Source organism: Diabrotica undecimpunctata, chromosome 8 (genome assembly GCF_040954645.1).
Source record: "Diabrotica undecimpunctata isolate CICGRU chromosome 8, icDiaUnde3, whole genome shotgun sequence".
Lineage (NCBI taxonomy): Eukaryota > Metazoa > Arthropoda > Insecta > Coleoptera > Chrysomelidae > Diabrotica > Diabrotica undecimpunctata.
In genome coordinates, this window is record NC_092810.1 from 1,286,737 (window position 1) to 1,307,684 (window position 20,948).

General features: G+C 32.1%; 2 protein-coding genes across 2 annotated transcripts in view; both read right to left on the reverse strand.

Moving 5' to 3' along the window:
* Positions 1-9,639, reverse strand: part of LOC140448710 (uncharacterized) — a 33,031-nt gene extending 23,392 nt beyond the window's left edge. Inside the window, 4 exon segments of the mRNA XM_072541822.1 lie at positions 1,722-1,807; positions 1,809-2,080; positions 8,060-8,252; positions 9,145-9,639. Of these exon segments, the coding sequence (XP_072397923.1) occupies positions 1,722-1,807; positions 1,809-2,080; positions 8,060-8,252; positions 9,145-9,282 (689 nt within the window). The 5' untranslated portion in view covers positions 9,283-9,639.
* A 3,629-nt stretch (positions 9,640-13,268) lies between these two features.
* The window catches only part of LOC140448720 (protein obstructor-E-like), a 34,283-nt gene continuing 26,603 nt past the window's right edge, over positions 13,269-20,948 (reverse strand). Inside the window, exons 4-5 of the mRNA XM_072541833.1 lie at positions 17,788-17,982; positions 13,269-17,728 (exon numbers count right to left, since the gene is read on the reverse strand). Coding sequence (XP_072397934.1) covers positions 17,436-17,728; positions 17,788-17,982 — 488 coding nt within the window. The 3' untranslated portion in view covers positions 13,269-17,435. The remainder of the gene's footprint in view (positions 17,729-17,787; positions 17,983-20,948) is intronic.

Sequence of the window (20,948 nt, forward strand, 5' to 3'; positions counted from 1 at the left end):
TATTACTTACTATTTAAATGGAATAAGCCACAATTAAAGGTTAAAATACGTTTATTGACGTTTCAATTTCCAACACACACCAACAGATATTTAAATTCAAATCAAATCACAACATTAATCTTAAAAAGGAATCATTAAATCCTTATACAATAGAGCAAAAATTACTTGTTCTAACGAAAATTCATTCTTGGAGGAAAAACATTTGTTAACATCTGTTTTATTAAAAATGATTATCCTTTATCGTTTATAAATAAGGAATTTTCAACAATCGATCGAATAGAACAAAACAACTTAGAACGAGATCCTACAGCATATACAAGGAATAATACGAGGAAAATAACAATACCATACATAAAAGGATTATCGGAAAAGCTTAAAGGATAGGAAATACATTCAACATTTCAACAACATTCAAAACAACAAACACGTTGAGATCTATTTTGTCCAAAACCAAACCTAACAATGAACAAAAAAGGACAAGGAATTGCATTTATAAAATACCTTGTGAATGCTATCAGTTTTATTTAGGTGAAACATCAAGGCCATTAAATGTTAGAATAAGTGAACATCAATCCTATATTAAAAATAGAGAATTTGATAGATCTCAAATATGTAACATGCATGGGATAATGAACATAGGGTTCAATGGAATGATTCAAATATAGTCCTAAAAGAAACGGATGGTAAAAAGAGAAAAATCAAAGAAAACGGCTCTAATTATGCTAAATGAGACAATTGTGTCGCGAATTCCTCGGCAGAATGTAGTAGGATCTGGTTACCCATATTGAAAGAGGAAGTTATTAAAAGGAAAATACCAGTATTGGTAAGTCAGTAACATATAGAGAATACATCATTTATATTTTTTAAATAACAAACATATAAAATCGGAATTTGGTGTTTATTGAAGGTAAACTAAATGCACGATCAAATACTTACCATGTCGGGATAGTATTATGAGGTTTTTTTCCTGGTTTTTCCCTCATAATTTACTATGGAATCACTAACAGGAGAATTTTACTGCCATCATGGCATGCATTTGTCTTTTTAAAGACGAATTACATGTTATGATCTTTTCTGAAGGATATTCTCAAGTTAAAGTTGATTTCATGTAATCGAATGAACTATCTTATAAGTAAAGTCGTCCCAGGGACGCAACTCAACAATATTGGCAATATCATTTTAAAGTCGTCTACTTTAAAATGTATAATGTATGTCTGAATTGTCAATATATATAAATGAGTCAGATAAAATTAAATTATTAGAAGAATTTTTCATTAAGTAACAAAAAACAAAATTTGTTTAATTTACTAATGTTTGTATTTTGAGAACGATTTCCGAAGTGGAAATTGAAACGTCAATAAACGTATTTTAACCTTTAATTGTGGCTTATTCTCATTTAAATAGTAATTAATTTAAAATGCCACAAGAAAATAGTTTCAGAACAATACTTTCTATTACAACACAGACGTAAATATTCAATTTTGATTTAATGACAATTCACCAATTACAAGCTCGAGTTTTTGTTAAATTCAAGTTATTAACAACGCATCGTCAGTATTATATCTCAAGCTGCTGAAGAATTTTTAACCCTTAAACCAATCCTTTCGTGATTTCCATTGTAACTACATATCGAATTAAATATAATACCAATTCTAACACCATTTCTGATCTAAAACGGTGCTTCAAATAAACAATTACAAAATAAATATCTCAAGTCTTACCTAGCAAACGTTCTGTTACACTGAGGGCAATTATAAGGTTTGTCGTTCTTGTGTACGCTCTTCAGGTGCGCCGAATACACTGCTCTAATCAGCAAAACTCATTAAACAGCTGCCACAGCTGTACGGAGTATCGGTATTGTGAACGCTGGCTTCGTGATTTACACACTCCGAGCTATCCGTAAAGGCGTGATCGCAGTATTTGCACATTATCACACCTCTTCCTTCGGGCTCCGGTTCAGGTTCGACGTCGTTCGATTCTCCGTTTTCTGGATCGCTGGGGACGACGTCCTTGTCCGACTCGAAGTCGGATTCGTAGTCGTAGGCTTGTGGGTCCACTACCATTACTACGTTTTCGTCACCTAAAACAATTAAAGATGATTTTTTGTCTTCAACTGAAAAATTTTTATACCATAGCGTATAACTCCTAATATTGTGACTCCTAAAAGTCCTAATATTGTGACTATTTTATAACAAATCTCATTTTTTTTCACATAACAGGTACACCTGTTTTCATATTGACAATAATATTGTGATTAAAATGAAAATATTGTGATTGAAAATAATATATGATTGTTTTTCGCATTTTATTTGAAGAATTATCAGTTTCTATGTGACATTATAATGTTTTATTTACCCTCGCCTCGTTACTAAAACTAGGATCTCTTTTGGTACATTCATTCATAAAACTTGTATTAAAAGATGTTTACAAGTTCAAATGATATAATTAGTGCACCAAATAGGTTAATATATCATAAAACTAGCTCAAAATATTCTCCATAATCATTTATCTAAAAAAGTTTGCTTTGGAAAATGTTCTTACCCGAATTTATGAAAAGTGTTACTAAAACGCATACATGTGAACAAAATTCCCCTAATATACGCACTATTTAGTCCTAAAGTACTTTTATATCAACAAGAAGAGGCAAACTAAGAAAATATACCTTCCAAATTGTAGTATAGTAAGCTATGAATATTGTGAGTTGTAACACTGGTAGACAGTTGACAGTAGATAGTGAAGGTAAGAGACGAATGGTCGATCGCATAATACATATTATATGTTAAGTGGTAATGTTAATGTACAATAAAAGAATTAAGCGTTAACAATGTTGTTTGACTAATAAGAACAGAACAAATAATACATGGCGCAGTCAGTGAAACTATATATATATATATATATATATATATATATATATATATATATATATATAAATTGTGTAAATAACCTAAAAGTTAGTGTGGAAAGTTTGCAACACGTGGAGCAAGTCCGCCAAAATGTCTGGATTTAATTTGCCGAAACCACTTAAAATGTTGGGAAATGTGAGTGAAAATTGGAAGATTTTAAACAGTCTATTAATATCTATTTAAGAGCATCAGGGCAGATGTCGAAACTGATGATATTAAAATAGCGATCCTTCTAAATTGTATTGGAGACGACGGTCTAAGAACATATAACAACTTTCAAATTCGAAGAAAATGAAGAGACCTATGCAGCTGTTTTAGATAAGTTTCAAGAGGTATGCAACCCAAAGAAAAATATTTTATATTGTAGGCACCTGTTTTATGAACGTGCACAAGGAATAGATGAACCATTTGAATCCTTTTTAATAGATGTTCAAACGTTGGCAAGAGATTGTGAATTCACAGACGAAAACGAAATACTCAGAGATAGATTAGTTTTTGGATCGGCAGACAATGAAACAAAACAAAAAATAATAACTACAGAAAAAGTTTCACTTGAGGAAGTTATTAAGTTGTTTAAAATAGCTGAATTGGAGAAAGTACAAGCCCAGAAGGTGTGCCAAACAGCAATGTCTAGTGTTGATAAAATCAAGCAAGTGTCTTCAAAAGAAAAGTCACAAAAAGAGTGGATGAAAATTAAAGTTATTGATTGCAAATGGTGTGGACGATCACATGAATGTGACAAAAAAAAGTGTCCAGCATGGGGGAAAACATGTTCAAGGTGTGGACGGGATAACCATTTCTCATTGGTTTGTAAATCTCGGAAGGATAAAAAAGTAAAAGAAGTAAATATGCATGATACAGAAGAGGAATATTTCTGTGAAATGATAAGTGTCAGTGATGTAAGGTCAGTAAACTCCATATCATGGTATCATAAATTGCATGTTGAAAATGTTTTAATTGATTTTAAATTAGACACAGGATCTGATGTGAATCTCATTCCTGAAAATATCTTTGGATTAATTAGTCAACAGTCAGAACAACAGCTAGTTTTGAACAGTAAAAGTAAAGTTAGACTACATGCTTATAATGGTACATCAATAAATGTGTTAGGAGACATAACATTAAATGTTATAATACAAAATGAAAAGTATAGTGTGGAATTTGTAATTGTTAATAATAATTTCACTCCAATTATTGGTCTTGAAACGTGTATTAAGTTAAAGTTGATTAAAAAATCTAATGGTATACAGGAATGCTCAGAGATTGTAATAACTAAAAATAATGTTATGAATCAGTATACTGATATATTTAGCGGAATTGGCAAATTTTCTAAAAAATATTGTATTAAGTTGAAAGCCAATGCAATTCCTTGTTCTAACCCACCACATAGAGTACCTTTAAAAATAAAGGATAAACTAAAACATGAATTAGACAGATTGTGTAAATTAGATATAATATGCAAAGCAGATGGACCAATTGAATGGGTTAACAGTTTGGTTATTGTTGAAAAGCCAAATGGAAGCCTGCGTCTTTGTCTTGATCCTAAATATTTAAATGAGTGTATTGTTAAAGATTATTTTGAAATACCAAAGCTTGAAGACCTAGCTTGTAAGTTAAAAAATGCTAAATACTTTAGTGTTTTGGATTTAAAAGATTCATTTTGGAATATACCTTTAGATGAAAACAGTTCAAAGTATTGTACATTTTCAACACCCTTTGGGTTATATTCTTTCAAACGTTTACCGTTTGGTCTTAATATTTCGGCAGAGGTTTTCCAAAAATATTTATCTGAGAACTTTCAGGATATTAACGGTGTTAATATATACATAGATGATTTGTTAATATTTGCAGATTCAGTTGAGGCTCATAATGTAATTTTAAAAAATGTTTTAGACAGGGCTAGGCAAATAAACATTAAATTTAACAAAGAAAAATTTCAATTTTTGTTAACTGAGGTTAAGTATTTGGGTCATACTTTTAGTAATGGTGAAGTAAAACCAGACAGTGAAAAAGTTAGGGCTATTAGTGAATATGATACACCAACTGATAAAAAAGCCCTACAGAGATTTTTAGGCGTAATTAATTATTTAAGAAATTTTATACCGAATTTAGCTGAAAAAACCTATCCGCTAAGGTTATTGTTAAAAAAGGACACTGAATTCAGATGGGAAAAATCAGTACATAGTAAGGTTTTTGATGAACTGAAATTGTTAATAAGTAGTGCACCAGTTTTAAAAAATTATGATCCTTATTCTGACATAATTGTTCAAACTGATAGTAGCAGAACAACCATTGGTTGTGTCTTAATTCAAAACGGTCACCCAGTAAGTTATGCTTCAAAAAGTTTATCAGAATGTGAGACTAACTATGGACAGATAGACAAGGAGTTTATGGCCATTTTGTTTGCTTTAAAAAAGTTCCACAACTATGTATATGGACGAACAATTACTGTGCAGACAGACCATAAACCCTTGGTATCTTTAATGAAAAAAGACATTAGTAAAATAAGTTCAAATAGATTACAGAGAATTAGATTAAAATTAAGTATTTATGATGTTAATTTAATGTATGTGCCTGGTAATCAAATGCTGATTGCAGACGCTATTAGTAGGGCCTCTTCAAAAGCAAAACAAGAAGCAACAGATATGTCCCTAAATAATATAGTTCATGCAGTTAATGTATCCACTGAAATTACAGAAAAAATCAAAGAATGTATAATAAAAGACCCAGTTTTGAATACTGTCAAAGAATTCTGTTTAAATGGTTGGCCAAAGTCATTTTCAAAGTGTTCAAATGAGTTAAAGTATTATTATCAATCAAAAGATTTAATCTTTGTTGAGAATAACTTATTATTCCTAGATAATAAAATAATAGTACCACCAGAATTAACTAAAATAATAATACAAAAAGTTCATAAAACCCATTTTGGTATAATAAAAACAAGAGCTAGAGCAAAATCATTATTCTATTGGCCTAAAATGGAAAATGAAATAGAACAATATGTAACAAATTGTCCAATATGTAAAAAGTTTAGCAATAAAAATCCTAAAGAACCCATGATCATTGAACAATTAAGTAAATATCCATTTCAAAAGGTTGGCACAGATTTTTAGAATTTGCAGGTGAATCTTATTTAGTAGTTGTTGACTATTACTCAAAGTGGTTAGAAATAATTAAAACAAAACATAAAGATTCTAAAACTGTAATTTTAATTTTGAAACAAATATTCTCAACTCATGGTATTCCTGAGGTGGTACGTGCAGACAATATGCCATTTGCATCTTTTGAATTTAACAATTTTGCAAAAGCTTGGAATTTTGAAATTGTGACATCAAGTCCATATTATGCTAGAGGAAATGCAATGGCTGAAAAAGCAGTTAATATAGCAAAAAATTTGCTTAAAAGAAGTAAAGAGGAAAATTTTGATATAAAATTATTATTATTAGAGTACAGAAACACTCCAGTATTAAACTCATTATATAGTCCATCCCAACTTCTTTTGAGCAGACAAACTAGAACAACTCTACCAATTCATAGTAATAAGTTAAAACCAAAAATTGTAAAAGATTTTAGGCAAGTTCAAAAGAAAAAAAATGAAAGAAACAAATTTTATTATGACAAAAATTCAAAAGAAAGAAAATTAAAACTAACTCAAGGTCAAAAAATTTACTATAGACAAAATAAAACGTGGTTACCTGCGAAATTTATAAAATATGGTAAAACACCACGAACAGTTATATTTTATGATGTCAATAACAAAATTAAACGTAGGAATAGAGTAGATATTAAAGGAAGTAACACATTGCCTAAAATTTTACCAAAAAATAATGTGAAAGATAAACTGCAAAATAGTGTAGAAGAATCGGTTTATTTCACATATAAACCTATTATTATAAATGATGAAGATCAAAATGTTAATATTGAGAATATTTTATATAGTGACATAGGTAGTGCGGAAAATATTAATAATAACAATGAAACATTGAGTCGTGGTACTCGGATAAGAAGACAACCAGTTTATTTAAAAGACTTTGTGACTGATTGTGGTGATAGCTATGATTCAAGTTAATTAGGGAGATGTAGTATAGTAAGCTATGAATATTGTGAGTTGGTAACACTGGTAGACAGTTGACAGTAGATAGTGAAGGTAAGAGACGACATGGTCGATCGCATAATACATATTATATGTTAAGTGGTAATGTTAATGTACAATAAAAGAATTAAGCGTTAACAATGTTGTTTGACTAATAAGAACAGAACAATAATACACAAATATAAAAAATCAGCATTAAGTGTTTTAATTTAGCTAGAAAAAAAATTGAAAGGCGGTCCTGGAGTAAAAATCCAGACCTGCTCTATGTACATATCTATCTATGATAGAACCACAGAGTATACAACAGCGCTGCCAAATATTTTCCATCCCTTATCGAACGCGTCTAATAGAGGAGGATGCGCATACAAGAAAGAAATCAGTGTAAGTGAAACTTATGCTCCAAATGAGTTCTCCTACACTACGGTTCAAATTCGTAGTTACATATTATAAAAAATTGTTTTTTTAAATCCACTAGGTATTTCCTATTTCTCGCTTTTATGTAACTTAAGTTCGTGTTTATATGTTTTGCGAAGTATGCTTTGAATTGTGCCATATTTGAATTGCAGATTATTGGACAATGGTAGTTCTTGTGGTATTTTGAAAAGGATGTTATTACAAGTAAGTAGAAATGTATAATCTATCATAGGTTTTGGTTTATAATTTGCTTTTTTAATACATTTTTTACAATAATCAATCAATATAAACTTAATATTTTTGTTATAACATCATTGGGGATGCTTTTACAACTAATGCCAATTTTTTATGTATAAAAGTTGCAATTGTTTTCATATAACCCATAATTTAATAGTTTTTCGCATTTTATCTGACCAATTATCTGTTTTATGCGACATGTATGTTTGATAGGTTCCTCCACCTTCTTACAAAAACACTTGCAGGTTTTGTTTTCCGGAAAATCATTCATTTATCTGATAATATTTTGCAAATTAGGTCTTTTGTAAAAAATTGTTCATAAAACTTGGGATTGACTAAAATAGTGCACCCAATTGGTTAATCTGTTATCTATGGAAATGTTTGAATGTAAAATACAAAGAAAATCATTTACCTCCAAGTTGTTCATATATCGGCAAATGCGTGTTTCCGTTAACAGTATCAGATCCATTATCTTTACCGGTACCCGTCAATTGGCGCAGAGTAGCATCAGACATGAAACAAAGTTGACGGAATTCTAGACAAAATTCTATCTTGTAGAGGCATCTGTGGCAAATTACGTTGGGTAAACCATCTCCACTGGATATCTGTAAACAGAAAACATTGTTTTTATATGAATATAATTTATCCTTAATATGACTGCGGTTATATCTAAGCTACCGTTGCATCCTGATACAAATATTTGTGAAATAGACCATCAAATAAACATAAACTATTAAAATTTCAAATTTATTTGCATTTTTCTTACATTTTGAATTGAATGTCTTCCTTTTTTATATAAAAACCTGTAGTATAGGCAACCAATTCTACAACAATTAAGTCTTTCAACCAAATTTATCAAGATATAGTTTGAAAACATTACAATATATTTTAATTATTTTGAAGTAGATAATATTTATTACTAATAATGTTTAATACTTAATATTTTCCTGCAAACTATACTTTTTTAAATAAAGGAATATGTTGGTTGTATTCAACAAAGATTTGGTATTGTTGCCATAACTTTTAATACATATCTGGATAAACATCATTCTGTAAAGGTATAAGACAAACAAACATTTAAATATTCAAAATTATAAACTATATTAAATTAAAATTTACAAAATTGAGAATTATAGCATTCCCATTACTATATATCATATATTATTTTATTTAACAGTTTGTTAAAAAATGTTATTTGCTGAGAAATTTAAGAGAACGCGGCAATATAGCAGAATGACATATTTGTCTCCTGTCAAATGGCCGATAAAATAGAAATTATACAACTCACGATTTGTACACAACACACGTGGTCTATAGCCTTCTTTATCGTTTAAAATGAATTAAAAAAGGAGGTAAAAATGAATAAATAACCTAAAATATTGGTTTAAAAATACTTTCAGAAGGAAGTTTACACAATAAATGCGGTTAAACTAGCGGGGAATTGTTAAATATATCGAATAAATAGATTCGGTGATTGTTAATGTCATAAATGTTTACCTGGAGTGCCGTGCAATCAATAATCTTCTTGTAAATGCTCCTGTCCTTGCCTTGTATGTGATTAAATATGCCTAACATAAAGCCGTCTTTCTGCAAGCACAACCTGCAAATAGTTGCATAACTGCGCCAAGGCTCCATATTCCAAAGGAGCGATCGCCCCAAATATCTTCACTTCAAATTCCAAACCTCGATTAAATCGCATAGAAACGCTTCTGTCAGTTGTTTATTGACAACCGTGGGGCACCTCTGCGAGTCTCCGAGCTCCAACCACAACTGAGGCCCGACGGGCAGCGGAGTTTGGCGAGATGCGCGTGGCCCCAATCCGAGGGTGCTCCTGTTGCTGGCAGGTGAGGCGATGGGTCGTTTGGCGGTCGGTTTGAATACAAAAGCCGATGCGAGGGGCCCATGAGAATTATGGTCCTTTATTGTTATCGCATTAGGAAGGTAGTTGGGTTGGCATGGAATGTTTTTATCTGAAATATTCATGAAGTTTTGTGGGTTTAATTTATGTTATCTTTAGAACAAGATTACTTCCTGACCTGGGATTGTGATTGTTTTTGGTAATAAGTGAGTAAAAACCTTCTGGAAACAATTATTTTTGAAAGTTTCTCAATTAAAACACTTATTTTGGTTTAAAATATTTTTTATAGAGTTTTTTTACCTTGAGTAACTATAAATATATCAAATAGCAATTAATACAAATAGTTAAGTAATTCAGTTACAATAAAATTTCCTTTTCATAAAGCTTGCACAATTGGTACAGTACAAAATTTTTATAGTCATATGAATCCATTCATTTACTTACTTTTTTTCTCAAATTTAAAGTGCTGTTCATTTTTATGGCATCATAAGGATTAACTTCTCATTAATTTTGATATTGTTCATGTCCATGTCCTTTCTGAAATTGTGTGTATATTTATATCAGTTTGTATATAAACAAGAGATTTTTTTCACCATTACTTCAATTTATTGGTGTTTCAAGTTATATTATGCAAGTTTTTGCTTTATGTAAATTATTTTCATGTATTATAATTCTTGATAAGCCTTTTAAAGACTGTAAAACACTAATATGAGCCCCTTTCTACACAAACAGTGTCCCTTTTTCTATATTTTTGTACCTATTTATGTATTGTGGCCTCCATCAGTATTTAAGTTAATTATTCTATAGATATGTGAGTAAAAACCTTATGCAAACACCTCTAATTGTACTTTCAAATATTTTTTATCTTAAATAATAAACAGTTTTGCAAGTGGCTAGTTCAGGTACATTAAATTTGTCTTTTTATAAAGCTTCTACAATTGTTGTTCCTTATCAGTTCAGTTTTTCAAATACAAGACCAGGATTATATGGCTTTTTGATGAATTTTTAAGTTATAAGTATTGCATTTATTTACTTTTTTCCTCAAAATTTTAATTTTCTTCACTTGATATGATATAATATGCTATATGGATTTCCACATGTGTTTTGATATTTTTGGTCTCCCTTTTGAAATTTTGTCTATATTTTTATCAGTTTTTGTATAAACCAAAGGATATTTCTCTACGAAATCTTTCAAAACTTTCTACGAATGCATAAAATAGATTAGTCATTGTTCTTTTCTTTCCTGATGTATCTATTTAAATTTTGTGGTCTCCAAATGTGTTTATGTTAATTATTTTATAGATATTTTGCATTTTGGAGGATATAGATTTGCCTTTTACAAAGTTGTGTTTGTATTTTCAACCATTGTGATCTTGCATTTTCTAGTGAATGGCATATCTTTAATTTCTAACTAATTTGGATTGAATCCACATGGGTTTTGATATTATTGGCCTCCCTTTTGAAATTTTGTCTATATTTATATCAGTTTTTGTATAAACCAAAGATATTTCTCTACGAAATCTTTTAAAACTTTCTACGAATGCATAAAATAGATTAGCCATTGTTCTTTTCTTTCCTGATGTATCTATTTATATCTTGTGGTCTCCAAATGTGTTTATGTTAATTATTTTATAGATATTTTGCATTTTGGAGGATATAGATTTGTCTTTTACAAAGTTGTGTTTGTATTTTCAACCATTGTGATCTTGCATCTTCTAGTGAATGGCATATCTTTAATTTCTGTTTGTTTTTGGCTAGTGTTCTATTTTGTTTGTTTATTTTAGTTTGTTTTTTGTTATCCTTTAGCAAAATTTTGAAAGAAACATGAAAATGTGATGAAAATAGTATTTTTTTCACTCTTTCATTTTACTAGAGACTTTCAAACCTACAATTTCTATGAAAATCTAATGTATATACCTTCTGACAAATACAAATAAAGTTCCATTAGCCTCAAATATAAGTTATTAACATTGATTATTTATGAAGAGTGTATCAGGTTGAAATCTTGTCATTCTCTGTTCGTTTAGGCAATGACTCTTGAAGATTCTTGAAACTTAATCAAAGTTTTAGTTGGTCTATATAAAAGCGCTACTAGATTTGGGGTCAATGGATAACACTTATAGATAACTCTGAATACAGTGGACTAGAGTTTTGAAACTTGGTATTCCCCACAAAAATTGTAAAACTACTTGTAGAATATCATTGAATTTCATCCAATATACACATACATGCCATTGTGCAGGTTAAAATAAAATCCTCTGATTTATCAGCTTATTATGTTTAAAAAATTAATAAGCACATTCTAAAATTAACGATTCTTTCTTTTTACTGAAACACTTCTTGATGTTATGATTGTAGGTGTTGTTCATACCTGTATTCTAAAAATTTTGTTGTCAAATTTGTTGAATTCTTTCTCAAACTACTTTTCTTGTTGAATAGTCACTCTCATAGAGATAACGAGATATTGAAAGATATTATAAGATTTTAGTCTTTCGTTGATGATGGTTAGAAGTACTTTGCTCGCGTGTGATATCAATGCTACTGTACGGGAATTACTGCAATCTGTCGGTGAACCTTTTTTATTTATGGGAATAAACGTGAGTTTACCCCAGTCATTTGGCCACTTTCCGGTATTCCAGATCTCATTGCAAATTCTAAGCATTACTTCCGTCCCTAATTCTTGCATTTCTTTGAGTGTTTCAGCTGTTATTCCATCTTCTCCTTCTGCTTTTCTGAATTTTAGCTTTTTAATTGCCGATTCAATTTCTGATTTCAATATTTGAGGTTCTTTTTCATACCTTCTTTTCTCTGTATTATTATCAGGGTCGTTGTTAGAAACTAGTATTTCGCAATATTGTTTCCACACTTCTGCGATACCGTCTAGGTTTGTTATGGTATTTCCACTATTATCTTTGATGATCTGGAAAATTTCTTCGAAATCTTTGAAACATTTTAATATTTCTTCTTGTATAAAACGTGATATTGTTGTAGAGTTAGTTTTTTCTAATTGCTTGTATGATATTAAATAGGATTTTGGTAAGATTTGACCGCTTAAAATACTAATCATAAAATGAGCGATATATCACACTTTCATTACGGTATTATAATCGGTTACCTGCTACAACAATACCAAGAATATTCGGTAGTATCTATAACTACTATCGGTAATATTGAAGACTGAAATATTATATAAAATGAACATTGGAATTTCCAGTTATTAGTCATACATTTAAATACGGTTAAATCGATATTATTTAAAATCCGCGATTCGAAATAATTTGACGTTTATGCATTTTATCATTTTATGCAATTATTTGTATAAATATGCAAAATCGCCAGATATTAGATTTATTAGGATTAAGTCTAGTTATTATCAAGGTTTCGGGAGTATTAAGGTATTGTGAGGCCCACATTTTCTGCGGCTGTCGAGAGAGAGGCCAAAGCCTTTTTTTAGTGCTGTAAAAGGCTCGAGCGATCAGATCAATTCCAGCGTATACCACAATTTGCGTTGATTTATTACAAATAGTTTCCAGTTTATGCAGCTCCTCCAGTCTTCTACAGTGCCATATTGAAAAAGCAGACAAGTTAGAGTATCTCCCTGTCGTAATTCCCCACTTGTATCAGTAGCTTAAGAAAAATTGCATTTATTATTTAACTGCATATCGTTTACACATCGTCTCTACAAGTATTTGATTTAGTTGTCGATGTTTCCTTTTAAATATATTTTTATTGTTTTTTTCTTCTTAAATAAAAAAAAAATTAATAACAATATACTTAGTGTTTTATTTAATTTATGTACAATGTTTAAACAAATTTCGGTGCTTTACTGCGATAATGTAACAATAATTCTAACAAATATTCTTCGTGTGGCAAATTTACAATTTTTGACTCTTTCTCTTTGTGTATTTTCTCTTTAATAATAACCTTATCAGTATTCTTAAAGACATTTCTTCTATTCTGGTAATATATACACAAATTTATGAATTGCTGTAAAATATAATGTATTTCACGAATTTCTGAGAGATAAACATAAGCCTAATTAATGGTAGGTACCCTAATAAGTATGACATAGTAGTACTTGTGATTGGAAAGAGTTTGTGTATTGACAGCAAAAATGGTGAGTCGTGTTTTAGACATAAATCAAGTAATATTTCATTTGCACCCTTATTTTACTGCTGAAAAAGCCGATAGAGGCCGTTTGCGATGACTTCAATCCATACATTAACGTGTGTGTATGCATTGTATATTGGTGAGACAAATCAAATCAGTTTTGAAAAACAAAGCGTAAACAGTGAAGTATAGGTCCCACAATATAAACCTAGACCACATCCTACAACTAAAGACCTTTCTTAGGGTTGTGTTTGAAATTTGGTGATTATACAGGGTGTAACAAAAAGGTAGGTTATAAATTAAATCACATGTTCTCGGACCAAAAATAGTGGAGTATGGACAGGAACTTCCAATGAAACACCAATCAAAAGACAAAAAAAATTAACACATAGTACACAAAAGACAAATAATAGGTTTTCTTTAATTTTGGACCAACTTGGAGAGGGCTTATTTTAAGAAGAAGATGGCTTATGGTAGCGAATGCTTTCTCGTAGTCGACAAATATCAGTGCCAATGGTTTGTTGTATTTTGCAGACTTCTCTATTAGGTTCTTTATCACTAGTAAGTGGTCGTTAGTGCTGTATTCCGATCTAAATCCAGCTTGTTCTCTAGGCTGATAGAAGTCTAATTTAGCGTCCAGTCTTTTTTTGATAATTTTTGTGAAAAGGTTATATATGTGTGAAAGCAAACTGATAGGACGGTAGTTTTTTAAATCTGTTATGTCTCCTTGCTTGTGCAATAAAGTAATGACTGCATTATTCCATTGAGAAGGAATTTTTCCGTGGTAGATGCATTCGGTGAAAAGTTTGGCTAAAGCCTGGATAATTTTATTTCCGCCTAGTTTGATTGCTTCGAGCACTACTGTGATCGTGAAAAGTGTTGTTTTAATTTCGTATGGAGTTTTTTCTGGCATTAATTCTGATCTATGGTTTGTGATTTTAGGCAGGGGCTGATCTTGCCTTTCGTCGGTGTTCTCATACATTTCGCGATAAAAGGATTCGACAACTTCAAGGATTTTTGGTTCTATCAGTAGTAACGTTTCCATCTTTGTTTTTTTATTTTGTACAAAACTGTCAAACTTTTGATTTCTTGAATTATTTTAGTTATTTCTCTTGTATTGTGTTCTCTTACGTCTTTTTAGAACGGTCGGGCAGCACTCCCTTTCCGTTTCTTTTAGAGCTTTCATTATGCCATCATTTGCTTGATCTAGATCTTCTATTTCGTCTTGCAAGTCTTGTATATGTCTGGTTGGTGTATCTTCATACAGTTCGTTTTCTGTGGGAATCTATTGTGAGTACCTAACAAAATGTAAAATATAAATAGATTATCATATTATTACCAGGTCTCTATAATTTTACTTAACCATTTAACGTTTTAAAAAGGATAATCTACAGCTCCTGGATTTGCAGCTTCCATGATTCTATTCCTTAGTTGTTGTTCGTTCATAATTGCTATGGAATATACATCTTTTCATAAAACACCAGAAGAAAAAGTCAATTGGCTTAAGATCTGCACCTCTGGGTGGCCAAGAAATAGGGTTCCTTCCAATCCAACGTCTAGGATACTGACCGAACAGATATTCTCTGATTTCATTATATGGCAATGTACTGGAGCGCTATCCTGTAAAAACCACATATTTTCCCTGACTGTGAGATTGACCTCGTCTAAGTAATCTGGTAGCACATTTTGTAGAAAGTGTAAATAATTTTCAACATTTATATTGTTTGGAAGAAATACTGGCTCTATTGGGTTATTATCCACAATTCCTGCCCAAACATTGACTTCTTTGGTGATGAGAGACTTTCATCTCATCTTTTTTTCTTTCTTTGCGTGTAGGTTTTCTTCGGCCCAGATGTGCGTGTTATGATGGTTCGTATTGCCAAGGTAGCTTCTTCGGCAAACAAAACATGATTAATACAATTGCCATTTCGAGTGTTTTCCGTTAAAACCCAGTCGCAAAGTCCCATTATTTTAGGATAATCTTCATCCAGTAATTCATGAAAGAGTGTTAAATGATAAGGATGAAACTGCTGTTTTTCAATAAATGTATGTGTGGAGACCAGGAAATTCCTAAAGATTGGAATAAATCTTATATAAGCTCCATATATAAGAGAGGGAATAAAAGAGACTGTTCCAATTATAGAGGTATTAGTGTGACGAGCTCTGTGGGCCGGTTGTACGGCAGAATATTAAAGAAGAGGGTTGAAAGACAGATACAAGATATTGAAGAACAAAGCGGCTTTCGTACCGGGAGATCCTGCCTTGATAATATATTTATCCTACGACAAATAATTGAAAAGCGTGTCGAAAGAAGTAGAGAGACCCATTTGGTATTTATAGACCTTGAGAAAGCATATGATAGTGTCCCGTTAAAGAAAATGTTTGAGGTCCTCGAAAGGTCCGGATTGGATTCGACGTATATCCGAGCGATATATAAATTGTACGAAAATGCAGTTAGTTGTGTAAAAATTGGAACCAGAACCTCAGATGAATTTAAAGTCACTAAAGGCCTAAAGCAAGGATGCTGTTTGTCACCGACACTCTTTAAAATATACGTCCAAGAAGCATTGAGGAATTGGAGAAATAAATGTAGATTTATGGGCATCGAAGTGGGACAAGAAACTCTGTATACATTGTTGTTTGCAGATGATCAGGTGGTGGTTGCAACCGATGAGGAAGATATAAATTATATGAATCGAAAATTATTTGAGGAATATGCCAAATGGGGGCTTACTGTAAACATAAGCAAAACAGAATATTTAAAAATTGGAGGAAATACCACAGATCTGAAGCTTGAAAACGCAGTCATAAAAGGCTGCAACCAGTATAAATATCTAGGAAGCATCATATCAGCAGATGGCAGAGTTAAGATAGATGTACAAAACCGAATAACCCAGGGGAAAAAATTCATCCGAATACTGAATTCATTACTGTGGTCTAATAAAATAAAGATGCATACCAAACTTCGCGTATACAGAGCAATTGTAGAACCAATTACCACATATGGTGTCGAAGGTTAGACGATGACAAAGAATGAACGAGATAAAGTAGACGTTGTGGAAATGGATTATCTTAGAAGGTCATGTCGAGTATCGAGAATGGAGAGAATCAGGAATGAGGAAATACGAAACCGTACAGGAATTAGAGATACTCTTTCAGATAGAATACAAGGAAGGCAATTACAATGGTATGGTCACGTGATGAGAATGGAGGAGGAGCGGTGGCCAAAGAAAGCCTTAATGTATGTTCCGCCAGAAAGAAGGAAGAGGGGAAGACCACCAAATTCCTGAAGAAGAGAAATTACAAAAACAATGCAATCTAGAGGCTTAGAAGAGGGAGATTGGAGATATAGGAAAAGATGGAGGCTGAAATGCGGGAAGCGCCAATCGCCGTAGGACCCCCGTTATATGATGGATGATGATGAAACTGCTGTTTCATCCTCAGCCTGCTGTACGCAAGCAGAGCAGCAAGAATGGTTAACGAATGAAAATATTTCATTTCCCCAGGATTCTTTCGATCCGGAATTACTACAGTTGGCCAAAAGGAATGAAAAACCAAAAATATTATAGTAGACGAGATTATGTAGGTTAGGTTTTGGTCATAATGTGTTACGACTTGTCCCTTACCCTTATGTAAAATACATTATCAGTTAAAACCGTATTTTTGCTTGTCTTCAAATATTGGGAGAATTTGCTGTTAACTTTCTCAGCACAGTTAACAGTTAAGTCAAAGCTTTCACCTGTATTCAAAAATTCGTAAAATATACTCTAACACTATTATTTCATTATCACAAAAGTACCAAATTTACCATAAATATAAATCATCCCTTATAATAATTGCTATACGTCTGCCCCCTTCTATCATCTCCCCCTAACCGTACATCGTAGCTCCTAGTAGGATCTGCACACCCGGTGACATTCTCGACGCCGTCGCACGCGTTGATCAAATCGTTAAAAGCGCGTCCTTTACCGCAGTTATACAGCCTGGGTTTACCTTCGATGCAGATGAAATATTTTTGACAATCGTTGGAGGATCTGAAAGATCTGTATTCTCCTTGGCCCAAACCTACGCCGAGGGTACTGGCGTCTTGTGGACAGGTGAAACCCAAGTATGCTAAAAAAATTAAAAAAGTAGTAAATAGTATGAACAAAGTTGTAATATTATTATCTTACCTTCGGCATTGCACGAAGGCACTTGATCAGGCCAATCGCATTTGTAAGTCTCTCCGTTGAAGGCCAAACCTTCAGGACAGTCGAAGATGTAGGCTCTACCGTCGACGCAATTCTTGAACTTACCGCAGTCTGCTTCGTCTCCCATGCGATAGTAACCGAATTGGTGTGGGCATTCGTCAGTTGCTTGTGCCGGATCTTAAACCAAATTTAGATTTTAATACGAGACAAAATGGCGATATACATGGGAAATATACACTACAATATATACAAGGGCAGGGCCAGAACTGGAAGATTTGTCAAGGGGGACAAATCTCAGTTTGCCGCCCCTCTCCTCCTGCCACCAAAGAATAATAGCTCTGTAAGCTTTTTTTACATATACTATGACATAACAATTAACAACATTAATTAATGAAATTAGAAAACACAATAAAATACAGAAGAATGGAGAACCAGCGAACTAATTGTACTATTCAAAAAAGCAGATAAAAAACAGCCAGAAAACTACAGAGGTATAAACTTGTTAAATACTACGCTAAAACTTACAACTTAAATTTTACAAGTGATTTTTATAGATTTTACAAATAAGAAATTACTGAGAAATCACTAGAGTATAATAGACCAGCATTTCTGTGTCTGATTGACCTAAAGAAAGCGTTTGACAGAATACTCAAAGATGTAAACCAACTTCTGTATAATAGAGAAGTTTCCCTAAATAATATAAAAACTATCGAAAACATCGTTCCTTAATCTTTTTGTATGCATTGAAGTAGTCATGTTTTTTTAGTAATTCCCTCAGTTGCTCACATCTGCTGTTCATCCATTCTTCTCTGGCTTTCCTGATTTTGTTACGGATGGTTCTCTGGGTTTCTTTATATTTTACTTTATTACGGTTTTTGTAAGATCTTCTTACGTCCATCAGTTCTAGGATTTGTTCTGTCATCCATGTATTCTTTGATTTTCTTGTGTTGTCTTGTAGTTGTTCTATTTGTATAGTTGTGATTTTTGTTTTGAAGTTGTGCCAAATACTTTCTACTGGTTCTTCTGCTACCGCGGGTGCTTCACTGAGTTATTTGCTATTACTTGCTATTCTGAATCGTCAAAATAGCAAGAGATAAGTCACCAATCGGCAGAAGAAGTATTAATCCGCCAATGAACATGCAGAATTGCTTATAAAGAGGAAGAAGAAGAACCACCATTCAAAAATCTAAACTTACTGTTTGTGTTGCCCAAAGCCTTAAACCTGATACTGAGTTCCGTAATCATCCGGTCAATAACCTCTAACATATATACTGGACATATATACGAAACATCAGACATGTTTTTTCCGAGAACTCAGATGGTAGATTACTTATAGAATTTACCCTCATTAATGGCCGTAGATAAAGCAAACTCCTTGCAAGACTTGAAAAACTTTGAAGGTTTTGGGCAGCCAAATCTACTGTTAGATCTTTTCTAAATACTCTTTTTCAACAAAGCATGCCAGAAACATGTCTAAAACGATAATTCAAGTGACTTTTTGTTTATTTTACTGTTTATTGGAAGTAAAGGGAGTGATGTGGTGAAATAGATAAGATGCTTGCGCATCGTACAGTATTTGAGGCGCCGACATCGCTACCGAGCAATCAGGCTAATTCTATGAGTGGAAATGTCCATTTTCTTGACTCTCGGACCAAAATTGACGCCAAAATAGCCGATTAACGAAATTTGATAAAAATCCAATGGTCTACAGTTTTTTCGATTTTCCGGCAAAACGGTGCATAATTTCTAGCCACGTATTTAGATTTTTTTAATCAGCAAGTCACCCTTAATCGAAATAATTCAAATTTCAAACAAAATATTCACTTTTAATTTTCACGAAATTTTCAGCAAATACAGACATCCAAGTGGAAATTTTTCTCACGAACCGTTAGATGTAGGAAAATTCTGAGTATGGCAGAAGAACGAGTGGCCAATTTTATGTAGGAAATGTCCATTTGCTTGACTCTCGGACCAAAATTGGCGCCAAAATAGCCGATTAACGAAATTTGATAAAAATCCAATGGTCTACAGTTTTTTCGATTTTCCGGCAAAACGGTGCATAATTTCTAGCCACGTATTTAGATTTTTTTAATCAGCAAGTCACCCTTAATCGAAATAATTCAAATTTCAAACAAAATATTCACTTTTAATTTTCACGAAATTTTCAGCAAATACAGACATCCAAGTGGAAATTTTTCTCTCGAACCGTTAGATGTAGGAAGATTCTGAGTATGGCAGAAGAACGAGCGGCCAATTTTATGTAGGAAATGTCCATTTGCTTGACTGTTGGACCAAAATTGACGCCAAAATAGCCGATTAACAAAATTTGATAAAAATCCAATGGTCTACAGTTTTTTCAATTTTCCGGCAAAACGGTGCATAATTTCTAGCCACGTATTTAGATTTTTTTAATCAGCAAGTCACCCTTAATCGAAATAATTCAAATTTCAAACAAAATAGACACTATTAATTTTCTCGAAATTTTCAGCAAATACAAACATCCAAGTGGAAATTTTTCTCACGAACAGTTAGATGTAGGAAAATTCTGAGTATGGCAGAAGAACGAGCTCCCAATTTTATGTAGGAAATGTCCATTTGCTTGACTGTTGGACCAAAATTGACGCCAAAATAGCCGATTAACAAAATTTGATAAAAATCCAATGGTCTACAGTTTTTTCAATTTTCCGGCAAAACGGTGCATAATTTCTAGCCACGTATTTAGATTTTTTTAATCAGCAAGTCACCCTTAATCGAAATAATTCAAATTTCAAACAAAATAGACACTATTAATTTTCTCGAAATTTTCAGCAAATACAAACATCCAAGTGGAAATTTTTCTCACGAACAGTTAGATGTAGGAAAATTCTGAGTATGGCAGAAGAACGAGCTCCCAATTTTATGTGGGAAATATCCTTTTGCTTGTCTCTCGGACCAAAATTGACGCCAAAATAGCCGATTAACGAAATTTGATAAAAATCCAATGGTCTACAGTTTTTTCGATTTTCCGGCAAAACGGTGCATAATTTCTAGCCACATGTTAATTTCTTTTTAAACAGCAAGTCACCCTTAATCGAAATAATTCAAATTTCAAAGAAAATACTCACTTTTAATTTTCACGAAATTTTCAGCAAATACAGACATTC